Here is a 19,375-nt window from a genome sequence, read left to right as displayed (position 1 = left end):
GCATGCTCTCGAAACAGGGAGTGGAGCCGTGGTGTCTCCTCGAAAAGGAATGGCCAAATTGGAGGGGGAGGGAGCTGACAACACCCCCACAAATGCTCTGTACCTGCTCCCTCCCTCCCTCCCTCGTGTTCCGCCCTGCCTCAGTGAACAGTGACCTATTCTTTTATGAAAGGGGGTATTTAGGCAGGGTTGGATACTGCTTCCACCACCGAGTAGCTCACAGACTGCCTGTAAAATAATTCTCATGGGCAATGGGATGTGTGGGGCCAAATCCTGCCGGGGTGCTGAAGGGCTGGATGCAGAGAGTTTACTGTTCTCTTGTTTTTCATGAAAGATATAACTTACTTACTGGAATAAAACCCTCCTTCATTATGCCATTTATGGGAAATGCAACACGCAGTGTTTATAAAGCAGTTAATTAATAACAGACAAAAACAGATTTTCACTCTTTGGAAGAGCAAATATTTGTTGAAAAACTTCTATATGGGACAGACACCTTCATCTCATTTTTCAACATAGTTGATTGAGAAAAGTAACAGACGAGCTACCTAATAGGTAAGACAAGATTTATGTAAAGCATTTAGATTCTAAAGGGAAGGATTATTATATCTTTTTATATATACATAATTATATGTATTTATCAGCTATTTTCTAGATGTGATGTTTTAAATGGTTCTAGATCTATAATCAGCATTCTAATATATTTTATTTTTCTCTTGCTCTAATGCCTTCAGAAGAAAAATGCATCTGAGACTACTAGACAAAAAAAGTTCTTAAAATGGAAGGAATGTTCACTTTGTTCTAACACTTATATGTTTATTAATTAACTGTCTATTCTATGCATAAACTGAGCTTCACTCAGGTGTAAAAATACAAGCCTAAAATGTGCAAAAATATCACCTTATTGTTTCCAGAACTGTTTTCCCTAGTCCTAGAGGGCATGCTTTATTTCTAATTGTTACTAAAAGTGAATGATACAGCTGCTGTAATGTTAACTTCCATTTTTGCAATCTCAAATTTGCAGTGAATGCTTAGGGCAACTGTGAGGTTCTTATTTCTGTGACGCTCATAACACCCGAGCCAGTAGCATTTGTGTTTGCCTGAGAATGCAGGACTCTTCTCGAGCGCTGAATGATGTGGTCTGGGATGTGCCTGTTTGCCTTGTCCTTTCAGTCTGAAACCCACTCGGGTCAGGAAGGCAGAGCCCTCTGGAGGGCAACTCCTGCTTTCCCCATCCAGTCACTTCCTATCTCCCGGGGTGAATCTGGTGGCCCGCCTGAGCCAAGCACTGTCCCAGACCTCTGAGAGAGAGACGCAACAGTGACGTCCGTGGAACGCAATGCCGTCAGCACAGGAATTGCACTGTCCCCAGAAAGGAGGGGGAAGAGCTGGTGCTCTGCAGTGTCTAGTGAGCAGTTAGGCCTGGTGCTCTTTCAGAGGGACTGCTGCCGTTGCAGAAAGCCCTTTCTCTGTGACTGAATACAATCAAAAGCAAAATTTTCCAATCCCCGTCTCTATGCTAGAGCTGACCCTGCAGGATAGTTCTTTGAAGCAGGGATGGCTCCCAGGGGAAAGGACCTCCTCCTTTGCTGCCGGGGCAGGCACAGCATCGCGTCAGGATGGTACCTCGGTGCCTATGTTACTTCCCACAGAAGTGGGTCACTACATAAGGAGCAGAAACGCCTTACAGTTGCTGTAATAGCTCTTAGCAGCACAGCTTGCAGTCTGTCAGGGGAGAATAAGCATCCCAACCCTGCAGAAAATCAGACAAAACCATTTAGCCAGCAAGGCAGGAGCTGAAGTCATCCCCTTCTCTATTCCAGTCCTGCAGAATCCAGACACTGGGAATCTCATTCAAAACAAAACAAGAGTTAATAGGAAAGAAAAATAAAGAAAAAATATTCAGAACCACAGTGCACTGCATATTTTGCTCTGTTCCCTGGCTGCCACGCATTTGAGAGGAGGCATAACATTCAGGGATTTCACTGCCTCCCGATTAAGTCATTACAGCCCATCTGTGTTGCACCAAGTACAGAACGTGACCTATTATCTCAAAAGAAAATAGCACACCACCTGAGTGCCAAAAACACCCTGTGACTTGGCACCCAAATGTCTCAGTACTCACATCAACATACCTTTTCAGGACTAACTCCCACAGCCTGAATCAGGCAACTGTGAAATTCAGCTGAACTCTGAATCAACGGCAATCAAATAAAACCAGCTTTCCCATATGCCAAATCACAAATTATACAATGACCGTAATTTGCTGTTACAGATCCTTAACTTAAAAGGAGTAGTTAAGAGTTGCCATGTGTTTTCTAGATTCTTGAATCACTTACTACTTTAATGATGGGCCATATAATCCATCTTTTCATCTCGTTTATCTATTCGCATGCCACTGCTATACAAAAGGATTCTGTGCAGGCTCGGTGGTCTTGAACATCCTGTTTAATTTACAATGGGAAAAGGTGTCTCCAAGGATTATGGCCATTCAGGATTTTTCCATAAGGTGCAATTCAACACTGCTGTATGGGAGAGAAATTCATATATTGCTTTGATGGGAAGATGAATGATAAGCATATTTTCACTTTATGCTTGAAAACGGCGTTCGCATGTGCAAATTTACACGAGCAATGTCTGACACTAAAGTTTGCCTGAGGCCTTCTGTAAAATGCGTCCAGTTCTCTCCAAACCTTTTGTTGGACAGACGAAGAGACCTTTATCAACTTTGCTCAGAAATCACAACTTGTATTTTTAAGCACAGAACAACTGTTTCATCCTTGTGCTATTTGACACTGAAACATGGCATTTTCAGGGAGGAGATGGCACTGACAAACCTTCACCGTTTGCTGGACACTGAAGTATAAAAGAACAGGGAATCCTATGGCACATGATCAGGAGAATGAGCTGAATGGAGTAACAAGCAAGCTATAGCAGAAGGATGCGAAGTGAAATGAAATGAGGAAAGGCAAGAACTCCTCACAACGACATTGTATTTGCAGTCCTGGGCCCCATAATCTTTTCAGGGCTTGGTCAGTATGGGCAGTAACACAGAAATTTCACATCGACTTGCTAGAAAGAACAGTAGACAGCAGGCTCTCGACAGAAATACATTAGCAGCTGCAACACCTAGCTCTCTACAGATACCGATGTCAGAACTTCAGCCTTGTTCTCTTGCTGAGCTAGAGACTGGCTCTCTCAATGCAGCCATATATTAGGATGTTACCCTAGGGATTCAAACACCGTAGCCATAACGTCTCCTTGACCGCTGCTGTATATGTTGCATACAAAATCTGGCATGTCTTAACAATATGTATCTAAGTTTTCACAGAACTTTGACCTTCTTTCTGAAGCCGTTTTTGGCAGTGGAGTGCTGATCAGGTTCATTGGCAAAAACTTCCTACATCTAAATCATTCCTGCTTCTCCAGGGTTACATCAGTACACTCCCTTCACATTTATAGAAATGCTTCACCTACTGCTTCTATACTAAGCTCCAGATGTCTTACCAATAGTAAAAATGAACTAGATAGGTGGATTTTTATACTTGTCATGAGATTATCTGAAGCCCGGCTCTCCAACAACCTACAAACACAACGTAGCAAGGGAAGAGCTGACTGGGAAAAAGGTATGATTACAGATACCATTAAAAACTGCACTGTGTCTCACTTCTTCCCCAAATTAACTTTTCTGTAAGTGAACCAAAGGGCAAGATAAAGTATAAAAGCACTGACTGGGTTTCTTTGAGCACAACAACCTTTCGATAATGGTATCCCTGAAAGAACAGTTGCTTGACAAAGAGCTACTGGTGCCACATTAGCATTTGGATCTTTTGTTTTCCTTCCCATATGTGCAAATAGCTCACCTTGCCTAGGTGTCGTTACTGTGTGGTTCCCTGTTATGCCATGGCTACCTATTTCAAAACTGGGTGTTTTATGTGGTTAGAAGAATGAATGTGTAAAAATCCCATAGGCACAGAGTCTGCCTTGACTTAGACCAGCTTTGTGCAATCCGTGTGTGAGTGGTGTTAATCCTGATTTATTCTGGTGAGTTTGCCTTAAAGCAATCTCTTAAAGACAGACTGGTTTTGTCTGATTTTAATTTTCTACATAACCAGATAAATACATCCTTCTAAAAAAACTTCCCAGGAAAACAAGGCATAAGTTTGGCATGGCAAGACTCCGTTTTTCAAAGTTTGTAAAAGTGATCTGCACTGTAGAACTCCAGCATTCTCTGAGTCACGTCTGAAATATTTTTAAAATATTTACATACATATATATTTTTCTGCATGGTTCTTCAAAGTTACCGTTTCTGGAACAAAACCTAGTGGCTGTACTTTGATTTTTGTGGAGAACAAACAGGTATTTAAGTGTGTTTTAAAAAGACAATTTTTAATATAATACTCTCTCACTGTCAAAACCAGATTGTTTTCTAGGTTGGCATTTATCGTACTAGAAAATCAGACACTTTTTGTGCTTCCCAAGTGTTTTTTTCCCCCTAAGGAGTTGAATCTTGTTGAAACAGCATGCCACTAATATAAAACATGTAAGGTAACAAATATTAAGGGTTAACATTTCTACAGAAGGGATGGTAACTGCCAGGCCACTACCCTTATCCAGGAAAGGATGGATCCAATAGGAATGGTAACCATGATTAAGACACGTACCGTGGAGAACACAATCCACCCACCAGTGCCAATGAAGCGCAGAAAGGGAGCTACAAGTCTCTCAGCTTTTAGTAGGTCACCATCCAAATTTGCTAGGATTAGTCTGCATTAGAGCTCTCCAGGGAAAATGTCATTTCCATCACATGCTGCCTAGAATTCTTGTGCTTATAGATGAAATCAATTTCACAGGAGCGAAAGCTGCGACACAGGTCCAACAAGCTGATTTTTCATCTTTTGAGCTGCATGTCATACTTGAAATTTCGGATTTTGTAAAGGAATTACAAGTTAGCAAGGGAAAATGAGTGAAATGCTTCTGATGTGAACCACCAATACCAGAAGATGATGATACTTCTTCTGGATGCACTTCATTATGTTGGAAACCTCTCTCTTTCACTGATCTAAATTTGACCTTTCAGATAGGAACCAGATCTTAAGTTTAGGGTATATACACTGAAGACGCAGAAAGACCACCTTGCCACATCTATGACCTTTTGCATTGCAAATAGATGAACAAACTAAAAATTAATTCCGTTTTGTTTTTTTTTTTCTTATTTCTCTGTTTTCTTTACTAGAAAAAAAAAGAGCTCTACTGGATGTCAACATGAAAACAGGAATTTACCTACTTCTCTTAAGTGAAATTTGTGTTGAAATCAGCAAGGCTGGCATCAAATCTAAAAGTCCAAAGAATGAAAAAGAGAATAATTTAATGGAAAGAAATAAAAATGTCAATATTTCTGAAGAGTGGCATTATCATAAAAATACCTCCAAGTCTTTTGAAGAGCGAGGTCTCGAAGACTTCACTCTTTACAACTTTACTGAAAAGACTGCAAATTTTGGATTTAACCTCTACAGAAAAATTGCAATGGCACATGATAACAATGTAATCATCTCTCCCCTTTCCGTATCAGCTCTCATGACTGCTTATATGCTGGCAGCCAAAGGGGAAACACACAGACAAATAGTAAAAAGTCTAAACCTCCATGCTTTGAAGGACAGAATGGATCGCCATCATCTGCCAGCTTTGTTTAAACAACTGAAAGATAACATCACAATGAATGAAGAACTTCTCCTTGTGCAAGGTACTCTTTCTTTTATCCAAATGGACTTCAGACTCAGGGAGTCTTTCCTCAATTTATCTAAGCAGTACTTTGATATGGAATTCCTGAGAGTGGACTTTCAAAACTTTACACAGGCAAAATCTGTAATAAATCAAAACATTAACAAAAGGACCAAAGGAAAAATCCCACAGCTGTTTGAAGAGCTTGACCGCCATAACAAACTGTTGCTTGTGGACTACATCATCTTCAAAGGTAATTGTTGTTTTTATTTTGCAAAATGATTATTTATTAGAAGAATCAAGACTCTAACTTCAGCTACATTAGGGGAAGTTTAAATTAATTCAGATGTCCTGTTTTCTCTACATCTCTATCTAGATTTACTTTCTTCTATTAGGTTTATTTAACAGGAAATGATTTTTCATGAAAGGCAACCACAATTCTTCTGTGCTTTCTTCCATACAACGGAGTCTCCATACAACATGAAGTCCTGCACCAACCTATCTCAATCTGTCTCCGAATGATCCCTCCTTATGACTAAAAAGGATGTTTAATTTTCTTTCAGCAATTAAAATGAAAAAGCCTTAATCGTGATAGTCTTTTGAATGTTGGATACTGGGCATAAAATCATTGACTGATTTTACATAGTACACAAAACCATGAAAAAAAATAATTTCTCTATTTCAGTGAAGAATCTTTCACCCCAGAGGAAACAAACTACCCCATCACATTACCTTACAGGGAGCGGGAAAGAATTAGCTGTGATGGGTCCTCTACTGACAAATATCTTATGCTCATTTTCCTGTGGCTGGGGTCTTTCTGACCACCAGCTTAGAAGATAGATTAGGGTCTCCAAAAGGAGGTCCTGGCAATGACAGGGAGCCAGGGCCCACCCTTTACTCTGAAACAGCCGTACAGAAGGCAGAGACACGTGGTTAAGTAAAATGCAAAGACAAAGAACTAGGGCAACTAAGGGGACGAGATGAATGCTGTGCAGAGAACCCACAGTCACAGCCACTACTCCAAAGTCCAAATCCCTCAACAGATGTCATCCATGGAAACCCCACTAAAATAAGTGCACACATGAGAACAAAGAAAACTACCCCTCTTCCATACAGCCTTCCTATGGACTAACTTTATTGTTCCGTATTTACAAAAGTGCAGTTTGTCCAATGCCAAGGTTTACTCTCTCTGGCAGAAAATCAGAGAAAAGAGATAAATGGCTCTGGCTACAATTGAAAGCAACAGTAGAGATCAGAATCATTAGTATGGAAGAGATCACATTCCAGTGCACCTTACAAGTCAGTGCACTGCTGAATCCCCATCCAAAAGATTGTGTAATTAATTTAAAAACAGGATGTTGAACAGCTGGTAGAGAATTTCAGATAAATTAATATGTTAATAAAAGATGGATGCTCATATGACATTCAATAAACAAAAAGGTTATCAGTTCTCAACTTGACTGGCAGCTAATCAACCTTGGAAAAAATTTTCCCTTCTTTCCTGCAAATGAAGGAGTTTATTTTGTCGATCACTTCCTTTTCCTGCTGTAAAAAAAATTTAAAGCACATACACTAAACATACAGCAATTGCCATCCACTTATCCCAGACACAACTGACATCCACTTCAACTAGACACAGAAAATATCCTATACTTTTTTTTAAGGGTTTCTGAACAAGTCTGAATCCACATAATTATTTTTTTCTTTCTTTCCTCAGGCAAGTGGGTCTACCCATTTAATTCCAAATTCACAGAAATGGAGACTTTCCACATAAACAAATACAGAAACGTAAAGGTACCCATGATGTTTAAGTCAGATAAAGTTAATTCAACTTTTGATGAGAACTTAAGATGCACTGTGATAAAGTTACCCTACAAAGGGAAAGCCCACATGCTGATTGCCATCCCAGAAAAGGAGGGAGATTACATGTCACTTGAAGACCACCTGACTACAGAGCTTGTGGAATCCTGGCTTGCAAACATGAAGGCAAGGTATTGCGTTGACATCCATTGGCCTTAATGTCTTTTATGTCTTGCAGCAAAGCAACAAAAGCACAATAAAGATTAGCTAGCCTTCCTAACCCTGTTCACACGCTGGTGTCTCTGTGGCATTAGGTATCTACAAAGTAGAGGTCCTTTAATGGCTAACCCACAGCCCATATGAAAGTTTCTACCCTGAGATGACATCTCTGTGGCTTGTCTCAGTTAGAAATGTCTCTCTAAGGGCATAGGCAATCCAGTCTTTCCAAATTCTTCCTTACACCTTCCATTCTCTCCCTGTAAATTTAGCACTGCCAGGCGAAGTGCACAATAAATCTAGATATGCAGTGTATTTATGAAACCTTTCCTACCAGTGGAAACACAGAGTATGAAAATGTAAACCCAAGTTATTCCTGTGAAATGCAATTCCTGAAATGACAATTCTTTCCACTGGTCAGTAAATTCATGTGTCAGCCTGGTATCAGGGCACTGGAAATGCTGGTGGATTTTACACAGAGAAGGAAATGATTTCTAGAATCTTTGGCAGTCAACAGGTCAGAGAGGATATTCTGCCAACCGAAACTTCTGCAGAGACTCTTTAGTTCTCGTCTCTCCTTTTTAACGTGTAAAGCTTAATTCCTGAGTAGCATGCATTTCAACAGTCAAGTGATCTACTACATAGTCCAAGTCTGCATTGATTTTTTTTTTCCAACAGAAAAGTGGACATCTCATTTCCAAAGTTCAAACTAGAACAAAAATATAAAATGAAGAAATTGCTTCATGCTCTTGGAATTAAAAATCTCTTTACACGTACAGCAGATCTTAGTCATCTCACAGATGAAGGATATGTAGCAGTTTCACAGGTGAGCCTTCTAAAATTATTTGCTATTTGGATTATAATAGTATATAAAGGGCCCAGCCAAGCAACTATATATAGTCTCTCTTTATGTATATAGAGACACTTATAGGGACACTAAATAGGAAAGGACCTCCTCTGCATCATTCAAGTATGAAGTGTGTAGAAGTAAGGGACGGTCACACTTCACATGTGCTGAACACTTTCCGAAGCTAGCTTATCTTGAGATAAGGAGGAGGAAAGCTTTTCCTAGAGGAAAGCTCTGCCTCAAGAATATAGTTGGGGGGGGAAGGAGCACAATTAAACAAAAACTATGGACAAGAAAAGCACTGGAAATGAGAGTTAAATGGCAAAAGCCAGAGCAAGGCAGGAAACCTAAAGAGGGAATCCCTCACACACAGTCCAGGAATAGGTATTCTTCTTAAAAATAAAGAACTTTAGAAAGCTCAAATAATAAAATCTCAAAAAGTGACAGTGAGAAAGAGAAGTTGAAGCAGTCTTGCCTTTTCTTCTGCATACCTTGGCAGAGAAAAAACAGAATGTCACAGCAAAGCCTCAGCACAACACAGTTGCACTCTGACCCATACCAATGTTCCACTTCATACACTGAAACTTTCAAAGATCATCACTTAAACAGGCAAAGGCAATGGTGGGGAACAGCCAAGAAGAGAGGAACACAGCTCCATGGAAAAAGAGGAGGAGAAGACAACTCAGTACCACTATTTAAGGGAGAGCAAAGATGATTTTCAGATGACTGGCAGAAAACAGAGGCAAAATGAGAAGCAGAAAAGAATGGAAGACACCACACCAATATCAAGAAGGAACAGGTCTCCGTGACCAGAGATGTCCCACGAAGAAGAAACAGCTAGTCTATACAAAAGACAATTTGTTGATGACAGAGAATGAAGAGGTATGGTAAAAGAAAGAAGATAAAAGAGATACCACACAGAGAAACTGGTGAACTCAAGAACTGCAGTGTGAGCAAGATGAAATGCGATTAATACTAAATGCAAATTTATACATTAGAGAAAACGCAACAAAATTTCTGCAACAAGCTGGATTGATAAACAGTTGAGGAAAACAGACTCAAATGAGATTAATTTGATACAGGATTTAAAAACAGTTTTTTAAACCTATGTAAGGAATTTATATAATGCAACTATTTGGGGATGTATAGCATTAATAACCTAGGACCATAACTCTGGGAGAGACTTCACAGAATCACAGATGGGTTGAGGTTGGAAGGGACCTCTGGATGTCATCTTGTCCAACCGCCCTGCTCAAGCAGGGCCACCTAGAGCTGGTTGCCCAGGACCATGCCCAGACGGCTTTTGAATATCTCCAAGGATAGAGACTCCACAAGCTCCCTGGACACCCTGTGCCAGTGCTCCATCACCCTCACAGTGAAAAAGTGTTTCCTCACGTTCAGAGGGAACCTCCTGTGTTTCAGTTTGTGCCCATCACCTCTGGTCCTGTCACTGGGCACCACTGAAAAGAGCCTGGCTCCATCTTATTTGCACCCTCACTTCAGGTATTTGTACCCAACCAGAAAGAATCCTTCTAAGCTGCTGGAGCTGCTATTACAAGTGTCCACACACCAAACCCTTACAGAAGCCTTTGTGATTTGCCAAAACTGTTAATAGCTGGTATGATAAACACTTCGATCTAAGTTTCAAAAACTCGAGCCCCTGAACTACAGTTTTTCAAAATTTTGCTGGCTTAACAAAATAACCTTTCTGGGAAAACATTAACATCCTAAGAATAAATATTTAACAGATAAAATTGCAGAGATTTTCAGTTTGGTATAAACTGTCTCACTTTCAAGGATCTGCAGCACTTTTTTCCCTTCCTCTTGATCATACAGCTACTTCATGCTGATTCTCCGCAGTTAACTCTACTGTGTTATGGAAAAATCACACTTGAATAGTAGCTGCTAACTGATACTAGAAGCAATACGTGCATCAGCTACAAAGTGCCAGAGGAGCATCCTGTGCCTGTGAATCATGAAAACCAACTTCGTTATTTAAGAATATTTAGCAGAGAGCTCAACGCTGGTGAAGTCTTTCAACTGTCTTCACATTAGTCATTCCTAGAATTAGGAATTGGAGAGTTGGGAATGCAATAGCTGACTAAGCAGTTCACCAATACAGAAGTACTCAGAGGTACACACAGGCTGAAAGAACAAAAAGGGATCAGATCCTGCCAGGTTGCAATTTCAGGGGGAAGGGAAGGTCCTCAAACCAGTCCAGGATTGCACCTCGGTGCTGTACATACTCACTCTATGCTACCACATGTACGGATTAGAAATATACAGGAAAAAAGCCAGGATTGGTGCATTTGCCTAAGATTTCACAAAATCAACTGTGGGTGACATACCCAGCCAGTGTCTGTGACTGATGAAAACCCACCTCCCACTTTTGAGAAACTCTCCCTTTAGCTAGGTGTCAACAAGGAGCACCACACAAATGCAATGGTCACTTCATGCTACCAGCTGCAAGAAGAAAATCTCTAAGTGAGGCCTATGCTCAGAACTGTTTATTTATATTTATTTATTTACATATTTGTATTTATTTCTGTCACATATTTAATTGCTGCATTGCATTTCAGGTTGTCCAAAAGGCAGTAATTGAAGTGGATGAAGAAGGAACGGAGGCCACAGCAGCAAGTGGGTCAGAAATAACCGCCTTCACAGTGCCTCCTGTCATCAAAGTGGATCAACCGTTCCTTTTTATGATTTATGAAGAAACTTTTAAAACATTACTGTTCATTGGCAGGGTGGTTGATCCAACAGAAATGTGAATAAAAGCAACAGTTTCTATTCTGGAGTATGTAAGAGGTTTTATTTTTATTTTATTAATTATTTACATTAGAATAAAAAGACAGTGAAATGTGAAAGCCTGTTTTGCCTCTCCAGCTAGCAGTAGGTCACCCTATTAATATTTTATTAATGCCCAAGTAACAAGCGAAATTCACTAAGGCACAAAGTGACAAAAATGTGTCTTATAAAATCTACCATTCCAATTAAAAAAAACCCACAGAACGGAACTTTTGAAATTCAACATTTAAGTCTGAATGAAAACCAGAGATTCATATGCCAAAATATTCAGGAAGCTCATTCCCAAACACTGCAGGCTTGATTGATATTCCTCAATCTTATCTTCCGCTGTGAGGAGACTTAGGAGCCTACTGACCTCAAAGTTGGCAGAATTTTGCCACTTATAGAAACAGAAGCAGTATCAAGCCCGAAAAGAGAATTTACAGCCTCTGCCTAGATCTTTATTTTATTACTGTAGAAATTGTGCTGAGTCTATCATGAAGTCTGCATCCTCTGGGAGCGTGACCTCTTTCCAAGTGTTTATTCAGAGTATCAAATCACCTCATTTCCTCAGGGTACATGATGTGTTTCCTTTTAAAATATTCTTTCTGTTAAAGACAAAATAATTCTGAAAAAAAAATTAGGTATTCTGAACGTGGAAAATCTGAATTTGTACTGCTTCATAAGACCAAACTGTGCCTCTCCTTAAAGCAGAATTTCTGCATGTATTATCATCTAGATATCAGGATGAACTACGTAACAGGACTCTATGCCTGAACTAAGACACACTTTGGTAGGAAAAAACATACCTCCATAAAAGTGGAATAAATCTCTTCAGAGTTGGATCCTAAAATCCAAGAGGCGTGGCCAAAATTTTTCAGAAAAATATTTCCATGACCTAAATACAATTCACTTTATTCAAGCAGTGCAGTGATTCCAGCAGAACAGCAAGATCTTTAACATTTACTAAATTTTAATTAGCAGCAGAGTCCTATATATAAAGTATGAAACAACGCAAAAAGCTACTTCTAGCTATATATAACTGAGAGATCTGAGCATTACTCTAGCTGCTCATAACAGCCTTCACAAAAATAGCTGCCCAAAAGGGGGCAGAAGAGTTTTCAAAATCATTTGGCAGAGCAGCTTCAAAGGTATCCATCAGTAAACGCACATAGACAGACGCATCCGCAAGAGAAGATACAAAAGACACATTGCAGGGCAAAGCTGGTGAACACCTCTAAAAATCACCCCACTTCCCATGAGATGTCTACCCACAGCAGCCCAGATGCTGGTGTAAGCCACTCACAAAAGGAGATTTAGCGGGCAGACTCTGGTATCTGATGAGACTGTGAAGGTGCTTCTAACCTAACTCCACGTGGCAGCGTGAACGTACCCAGAAAGAAAGAGAATCACTCCCTTTTGCCTCTGAATGAATAACAGGAGGAAGGCTGCTCTAGATGAGAACAACCCAATTATAACTGTGCAGCTGATCTCCAGCTGTTATTCTGAGTTGCAGGTAAAAACAATGCTACAAAGGGTTCAACAGTATTGGTGCGGCCCAACAGAAGTAACGCAGAAGTAAGCAGCCCCAAAAAAGACTGCTGGGATGGAGGTCTGTAGTGTGAAGGACTGATGAAAGTATACACGAGACACCAGGAGTATTGTACAAGGAAGACATGCAGACCAAAAAAATACCTATATAGAGTATTTAAAGATTACAGAGCAGGAATTTATACACAGTAGGGTTATTGAGTGCAACACGTGTTATTAGCATTAATCAGTTAAAAATGACAGACAAATGACAGCCAATAAGAAACAAAAGACAGACTGTATACAGAACTCATTACATGCTCATGTATAGCTTGGGTTCAAGTTTCTGAACTTACTGGTGGTTCTACATTGCTCTAGTTTGTGGGTCAAACACAGTTTTGAGTCCTGCTCTGCAGCTGGGTACTGCTGATCTGAGTTTGGTCCCTGGCAGAAGTCAGACTGAGAACAGACTGAGCGGTCTCCTGTGGCCAGGGGTGAGCAGCTGTAGCTGGCACCTTGCGCGAGTTGTCCCCAGGGAACTGGGAGCATCTGTTCTCATTAATGAGACAAAAGCAGGACCTAGGAGGAGCCAGTATAGGTCATCTGTATATCTGTATCAATACTGCACGATAAACATCATAGTACTTGAAGAAGCTTTTAAAGAAATCTGTGATTTACAAGATCCTACTCCAGGCTGCAGAACAAACTGAAAACTCGAGTGTTTCCACAGAATCCAAACAATGGCTGTGACTAAAGACAGAGGATACACCTAAATCCAACTGCAGTGTAAGAAGCTTAAGAATTCAGACAGTAAAACACTGCTAAATCCAAAGACACGTTTTGTACCTCACAAAGACAGCATACATCCAGCATTATTACTATTTAAAATATATACCTTCTATAGGTAAATGCTTTTATTTATTTTAATTATAAAAGATGCCCTGAGAAATGTTTTTTCAAGAACATGCATGTACAGCATTGTCCTAGGTTTTATTTTGAGTAAATCATCATTCATATTTTTACATTATAAAAAGTAACCACACACGCATATGCATTCACAGATCAGATCATCTTTATCATACACCAATAAATTTTAAAAACCACGTATTTCTGATATCAATATATTTACGCTGCTTCCATTTGAAATAGAGAAGCTGACAATAGCTTCATAGGCTCTCTCTCAAGTATTGGCATAAATAGAACTTTTTAAAATAGAATTGCATGTTTTCCCACAGACAAATTTGATAGAAACATTAGCATTAATACAAACAAATGCAGATGACATCACTGGAGCATGATAGCTTGCAATAGCAGCTGATTAAAAAGTAGATTCATCATTATAAATTATTGAAGTGAAAATACAATCTGAAATACTAAAAATTAAAACAAGTATTTATACAACAAAGCTTATTAAATAAAACTTTTTGTTTTTTTAATATCATCTGGAGACATCTGTTTTTAGATTGCTTTGAAACTTACACAGGATTTTTATGAACTTCACTTAGCACTTGTAAAAACATTACCTCCAAATTCACAGCACAATGCTACTAAAGTTTATATATTTTATAGACTGATCGATGCTTCTGGACTTTGGTCTTAAATTAGGTTTGAAGATTCTTTCAAATGTGGGATTACTTTTTCATATTCATAACAATTCTTTCTATTTCTTGTATTAAAAAAATGGGTGCTAAGAATTGCTAAAATTGTAAATAAGCCAATTAAGTAATGGATATGTGCATTCTAAATCCAAGAACTTGAACTACAAAGGCATAATTGAAGAAAACAAAACCCTCTCTTTAGCTGCAGCAGTGAAGAGCACATAGGTGAAGTTACATTTCATAACATTTCACTACAACGTTGGAATTCTGCAACCGTTACATTACTTATCGGAACATATTATACAGCTTGGGATTTTAATTAAAAGATAAAAAGTTTGAACATTGCAAGATGCATTTTATTCATTCCAGGCATTAGAAAGTCCCATCTGCTGCTCCCACCTTATGGCACCGTAAGTTGCTTCCACCAGCCTCTGGTTCCCTTCTTTTTCTGTCAGAAGATCTAAGAGTTTGATTTTCTGTTTTTTCTTCATACAAAAGAAGAAACACACATAATATGTTGCTGCTATATTATTAAATGACATAACATAGTAAACTGCTATTACGTGTAACATTTTAATGTAACTCTTAGATGCTGTACTTTAAAAATTAGAAGCTGCTCTATTGCACCCACTGAAAAAGCCAAATGGACACATTCTGAGGGCATTCTTCACAAGAAGGGTGTATTTCTCCATTAAGTTTTCTAGTTTTCTACAGAAGGTCATGTAGAGATCCCTCTAAGGGAGATGGTTACGGTAATACATGCAGTCTACTCATGGCTTCAAGTAATGCCAGAGGTCTCCAGCTTAACCCACGATAAAATCTGGGGAAAGTGGAGATGGGGAAAAGAGAGAAACTTAGAGCTCTTTACAGAGTTATTTCTAGGTCTTCTGTTGACCACAATATCATTTGGGCAATTTCTGCATTTTTCACAGCCTTAATTTTTTAATCTTTAAGTATACTGCTCTTCCAACTTCCCACAGTTGTAGCTCTGTCAATTAACAACTGTTTGTATTGTTCAGAAATATTTCAAAGAACAGGAATTAACTTTTAGAAGTGTCTTTAAATATTAATTTGCATTCCACCATTAAGTTTTACGGGTGCATCTTTAGCATAGTTCTTGCATTTTCTATTGCCTGAGTACTACCCAGCAAATGACACCAAAGCTAATGGTCATTTTCTTGTCACCTGCTTGTGAGCACTGGATCAGTATTTACTGATATATTTTTTTCTTGCATCTACATTATTTTCAAAAAGACAGAATATTTTAATTGGCACACACATCTCTGAATTGGGACAACAAAATGTTTGAACTCATGAGCGTGGTAAGTAAAGACCTCCGTTGTCCACCAAAGTAATTTTGGGTTTTGAGAAATTCCTGGAACATGAATATATGCAATGAGAAATTCTTCATACCTGCAAACTGCACTATCTTGTCAAAAGTGAACACTTGCCAATATTCAGTAGAGTACTTTTATGGAAAAGATTACACTTAAGCAATTAAATAAGATTTTGTCCAAACACACATCATTTTGAACTAAGAATCATTAATCATATCTGTTGATATTTTAATTATTAAGCAACATACTGAAGCCCAATGTTCCACTTTTCCCAAACACACAGAATTCCTTAGAAAAAGAAACATATGAGAAGTTACCGTATTCATGTTGCAAAGCCAATAAACTAAAAGCTAGGACTTGCCAGAACTAAGATGGTCAGTACAATGTTTAACCAGCACATATGTAAACTGATGTGATGATATAATCTAAATATATACTCAATTATTACCTTCTCACGAGTTTTCTGCCTTAGTGAGCCCATAGATGGTGACACTCATTCACGAGCATCTATTCAACTGCACCGCTCATTGGACAATATTTAAATTCTTCTCTCAGGAAGAGTCATTTCCATCAACTGCTTATATATTTGGATATCAATTTTTTCCATCATTCAACTCAGAAAATAACGTTTCCTTCAAATTGACTTTTTTTCTATTTTAGTATGCGTACATTTAGCACCAGGACTGACTTTCTCAACAAAAGACATATAAAAGAGGTACACCTAAACATATCTGTGGTCAACGAGGTTATGCAGAGGAACGCATTTACCACCAACCATTCCTGTATCTGTATCTCTTAATATCTCCTTATAGAGCTGCTCCATTTTCTTAGGAAAACGATTAAGAATTGGGCCAGATTACAAAAGAGAAATTGAATCTACAGTGCAGCAGACATTATACCAACTTGAGAGATGTGTTTTCCCAGAAGAACATAGAACATTAAAACTCTTATTCAGAACTAAATGTAGGTCATCCTAAGCCTGCTCCTCTTTAACCAAAACTGTTTTTCTTCCCCTGGTATATCCTCTTGGCTTCTGACACTATGCAGCTTAGGGACTTTCTGAATCAGAGAGAGCATCCAGATCATTGTGTTTGATCAGATACCTACTTTCAAATAGTCTGCTGTTAAGGTATTCACTTGGGAACGGTACATTGAGACTTGAAGCTGAGTCTCTTACATTCCACTTTCCTGCCTGAAGACAAAGGTACAAACTGCTGTGTGAGTCTTTCTGTCCCTTTGTATTCAAACAAAAGGTATCGGTTTTATTTAAGTGACAGATAGAAAACCCTTTGAAATTTGGAAAAGTTTTATATGATGTAAAAAATATGTCTAACTAATCTTTGCATCTAACTGCTTCGTGAATATTAATCCATTTATTTTCCCCAAATCCTTCTGAGACAGATGAGTAATTGGAATTTCTACAATGGTTGCTAAAAAAAAATTACACCATTTGAACTAATTTCTGGTTTTAAAGAGAGGGAACAGAGGTATGCAGTGATTAGGGTGAAAGCACATGGGGTTTTGAGCATACCTAATATTTCAAAGTATATAGCACTATGTTTCGTTTTATGTACTCAAGATACATGTCCCATTTACTTTACAGATGGCTGAAAATGTCAGCATGTCTACTAATCTAACTGTTGAGTTTGAAATCATGCACTTTGAAATAAGTGACCACCTAATGATCACTTATAAAAAGGTCTAAGTAAGTACTTTGGGTAATATTTAAGAGAAGGCATTAGACTCTGGCAAAGACAGGGATAGAATGCAATTTGACTTGGCACCTGAAGGTGCTTCTGCTGTGAAACCACTGACTCAACACAAACAGCCCACCTTCTTTCACTACTTATCTTCCAAACTTTCATACAAAGAAAATGCAGTTTTAAAAACAATAGGTCACTATGCAAGCTTGATTTCATTCCAGAATAAATTTATCTTGTACAGTGAAGGTGGTAAAATTACATCAGGAAAAAAATCCTATGTGATCACACAGCAAGAAATTGTATCATAATATAATGTTTACAAGTAACTGAATCCAAGCTGTTCAGAGAACATCTTTTTACATTTGTTAAACTTTTGGGTATTTTATTTTACAATGTAGGAATTTTATTAACTTATATTTGTGAGTAAAGTTGGGGGGGGGGGAGGAGGGTGTTTTGGTTTGTTTTTTAAAGGAACCTGAAAATACCAAAGTGGAAAAATATGAGTTCATACAGATACTTAGTCCTCCAGAAAGGACCACTCAAGAGACATCACTATCGCTATTGTTTTCTCTTTATACCGGGCAAACAAGTGTAAGGTGTTTCCTCTTTCCTGTCTTGTGTAGGCTCCATATCTCAGCTCTGTTATCTTTGACCAGCAAGTCATAGCCTCACATTCTAGGCTCTCCTTTCATTCTTGGTCTCTCGTACCTACTCAGACTTCCAAGGCCCAACTTGCATTTCCACATACTTTTCAGCTTCTAGTTCTAGTTTCTATTACACTTCAGTCAACTTTCCTAAACAGCCTCCCCTTCTTGCTACAGCTGGCTCCTTTCTTTTCTCCGTTCTGCCTCGGCTAATAAAGAAAATGTCTGATAGCAAAGAGAAATCTCAGTCTGAGCCCCTAAAATTACAGCTAGTCCGATGACAGTAATTTAGAACTACAAGTTACCATGTAAAAGGAATGTGCAGGGAATTAACTGCTAGAGTCTACAGAGATTTGACTGAGTAAGTACACATCACAGTGATTTTCTAAGACTGTCATACTTTTATCACAGGAGCAAACAAATTCATCTTTGATTTTGTTATTGCAAAGCACTGAACAGTTCAGGCTGATGTTTAAAGAAAACAAGCCTGAGGGAAATGCCTAGCATTGAATTTTTTTTTATCAAAGCGGTTAATGTAAGGCAAAGAAAGCAGACTTAATAAAAAGTAGCAGCACCAGTTCATCATAACTCTCAAACTTCATCACGAATTTGTTACATAACGATATATAAACTTATATAAACAAACAAAAAGAAGGAAAAATTAAATCATCTATCACTACATAGGTTCTGTTTCTCCAACTAAAGGCAGCTAAATCACCGTGACTGTAGTTACTACATATCAAATGCACTAACCTTCACTTTATCCCATTCCACTCTCCCCATAATGTACCAGCTGAATGCAAATGTGTGCAGGAGTTATCGATGTGAAAGGCTAATTAAAAGGGAACGCAACCTTAAAAACACTTGTAATTGCACACATCGCATTTCTACCCTGCTATTTTAGTATTTCAAAATCTGGGCGCAGAAGTATCCTAAATATAGGCTTAATTTTACATGGATCTTTTGACTTCCCTTTGAGAATGTTACCCATAAGCCTGATTTAACCTCCTGTCAACCACTTACATGCTCATCTTTCGGGACTGAGTCTCCTTGTTTCCATTGCTCTTCTGGTCAGCTGAGTTAAATAAGTTGCGAGAAGAAGAACTGGAAGGGAAGGCAGCATTCCCACTATTACCAGTAGAATGAGTCCGGAATGAATCATCTGAAATATAGAGTCGCAGTTTAGACAAAG

General features: G+C 38.7%; 2 protein-coding genes across 9 annotated transcripts in view; one reads left to right on the top strand and one right to left on the bottom strand.

Annotated features, from left to right (window-relative positions):
* The window catches only part of PPP4R4 (protein phosphatase 4 regulatory subunit 4), a 109,021-nt gene that overhangs the window by 23,923 nt on the left and 65,723 nt on the right, over positions 1-19,375 (bottom strand). For 6 of the 7 annotated variants that reach the window (XM_054198886.1, XM_054198889.1, XM_054198888.1 and 3 more), the window contains one exon: positions 19,207-19,345. In XM_054198886.1, the coding sequence (XP_054054861.1) occupies positions 19,207-19,345 (139 nt within the window). Of the gene's footprint in view, positions 1-14,351; positions 14,985-19,206; positions 19,346-19,375 lie in introns of those variants that run through there. The other variant, XM_054198892.1, reaches the window with a different exon arrangement.
* SERPINA10 (serpin family A member 10) lies at positions 232-11,546 on the top strand. 2 transcript variants are annotated; one of them, XM_054198896.1, is made up of 5 exons: positions 232-555; positions 5,237-5,974; positions 7,439-7,712; positions 8,416-8,563; positions 11,164-11,538. In XM_054198896.1, exons 2-5 carry the CDS (start codon positions 5,266-5,268, stop codon positions 11,353-11,355), a joined length of 1,323 nt encoding a protein of 440 aa, XP_054054871.1. In that variant the 5' UTR covers positions 232-555; positions 5,237-5,265; the 3' UTR covers positions 11,356-11,538. The 2 variants fall into 2 exon arrangements, with proteins under 2 accessions (XP_054054871.1, XP_054054870.1); XM_054198895.1 differs by lacking the exon at positions 232-555 and adding an exon at positions 874-2,968 and having other exon boundaries at positions 11,164-11,546.

This window comes from Rissa tridactyla, chromosome 4, assembly GCF_028500815.1.
Source record: "Rissa tridactyla isolate bRisTri1 chromosome 4, bRisTri1.patW.cur.20221130, whole genome shotgun sequence".
In the NCBI taxonomy this organism is placed as follows: Eukaryota; Metazoa; Chordata; class Aves; order Charadriiformes; family Laridae; genus Rissa; species Rissa tridactyla.
The sequence above is the reverse complement of the archived record's forward strand: the minus strand, read 5'-3'. Positions and strand labels throughout refer to the sequence as shown.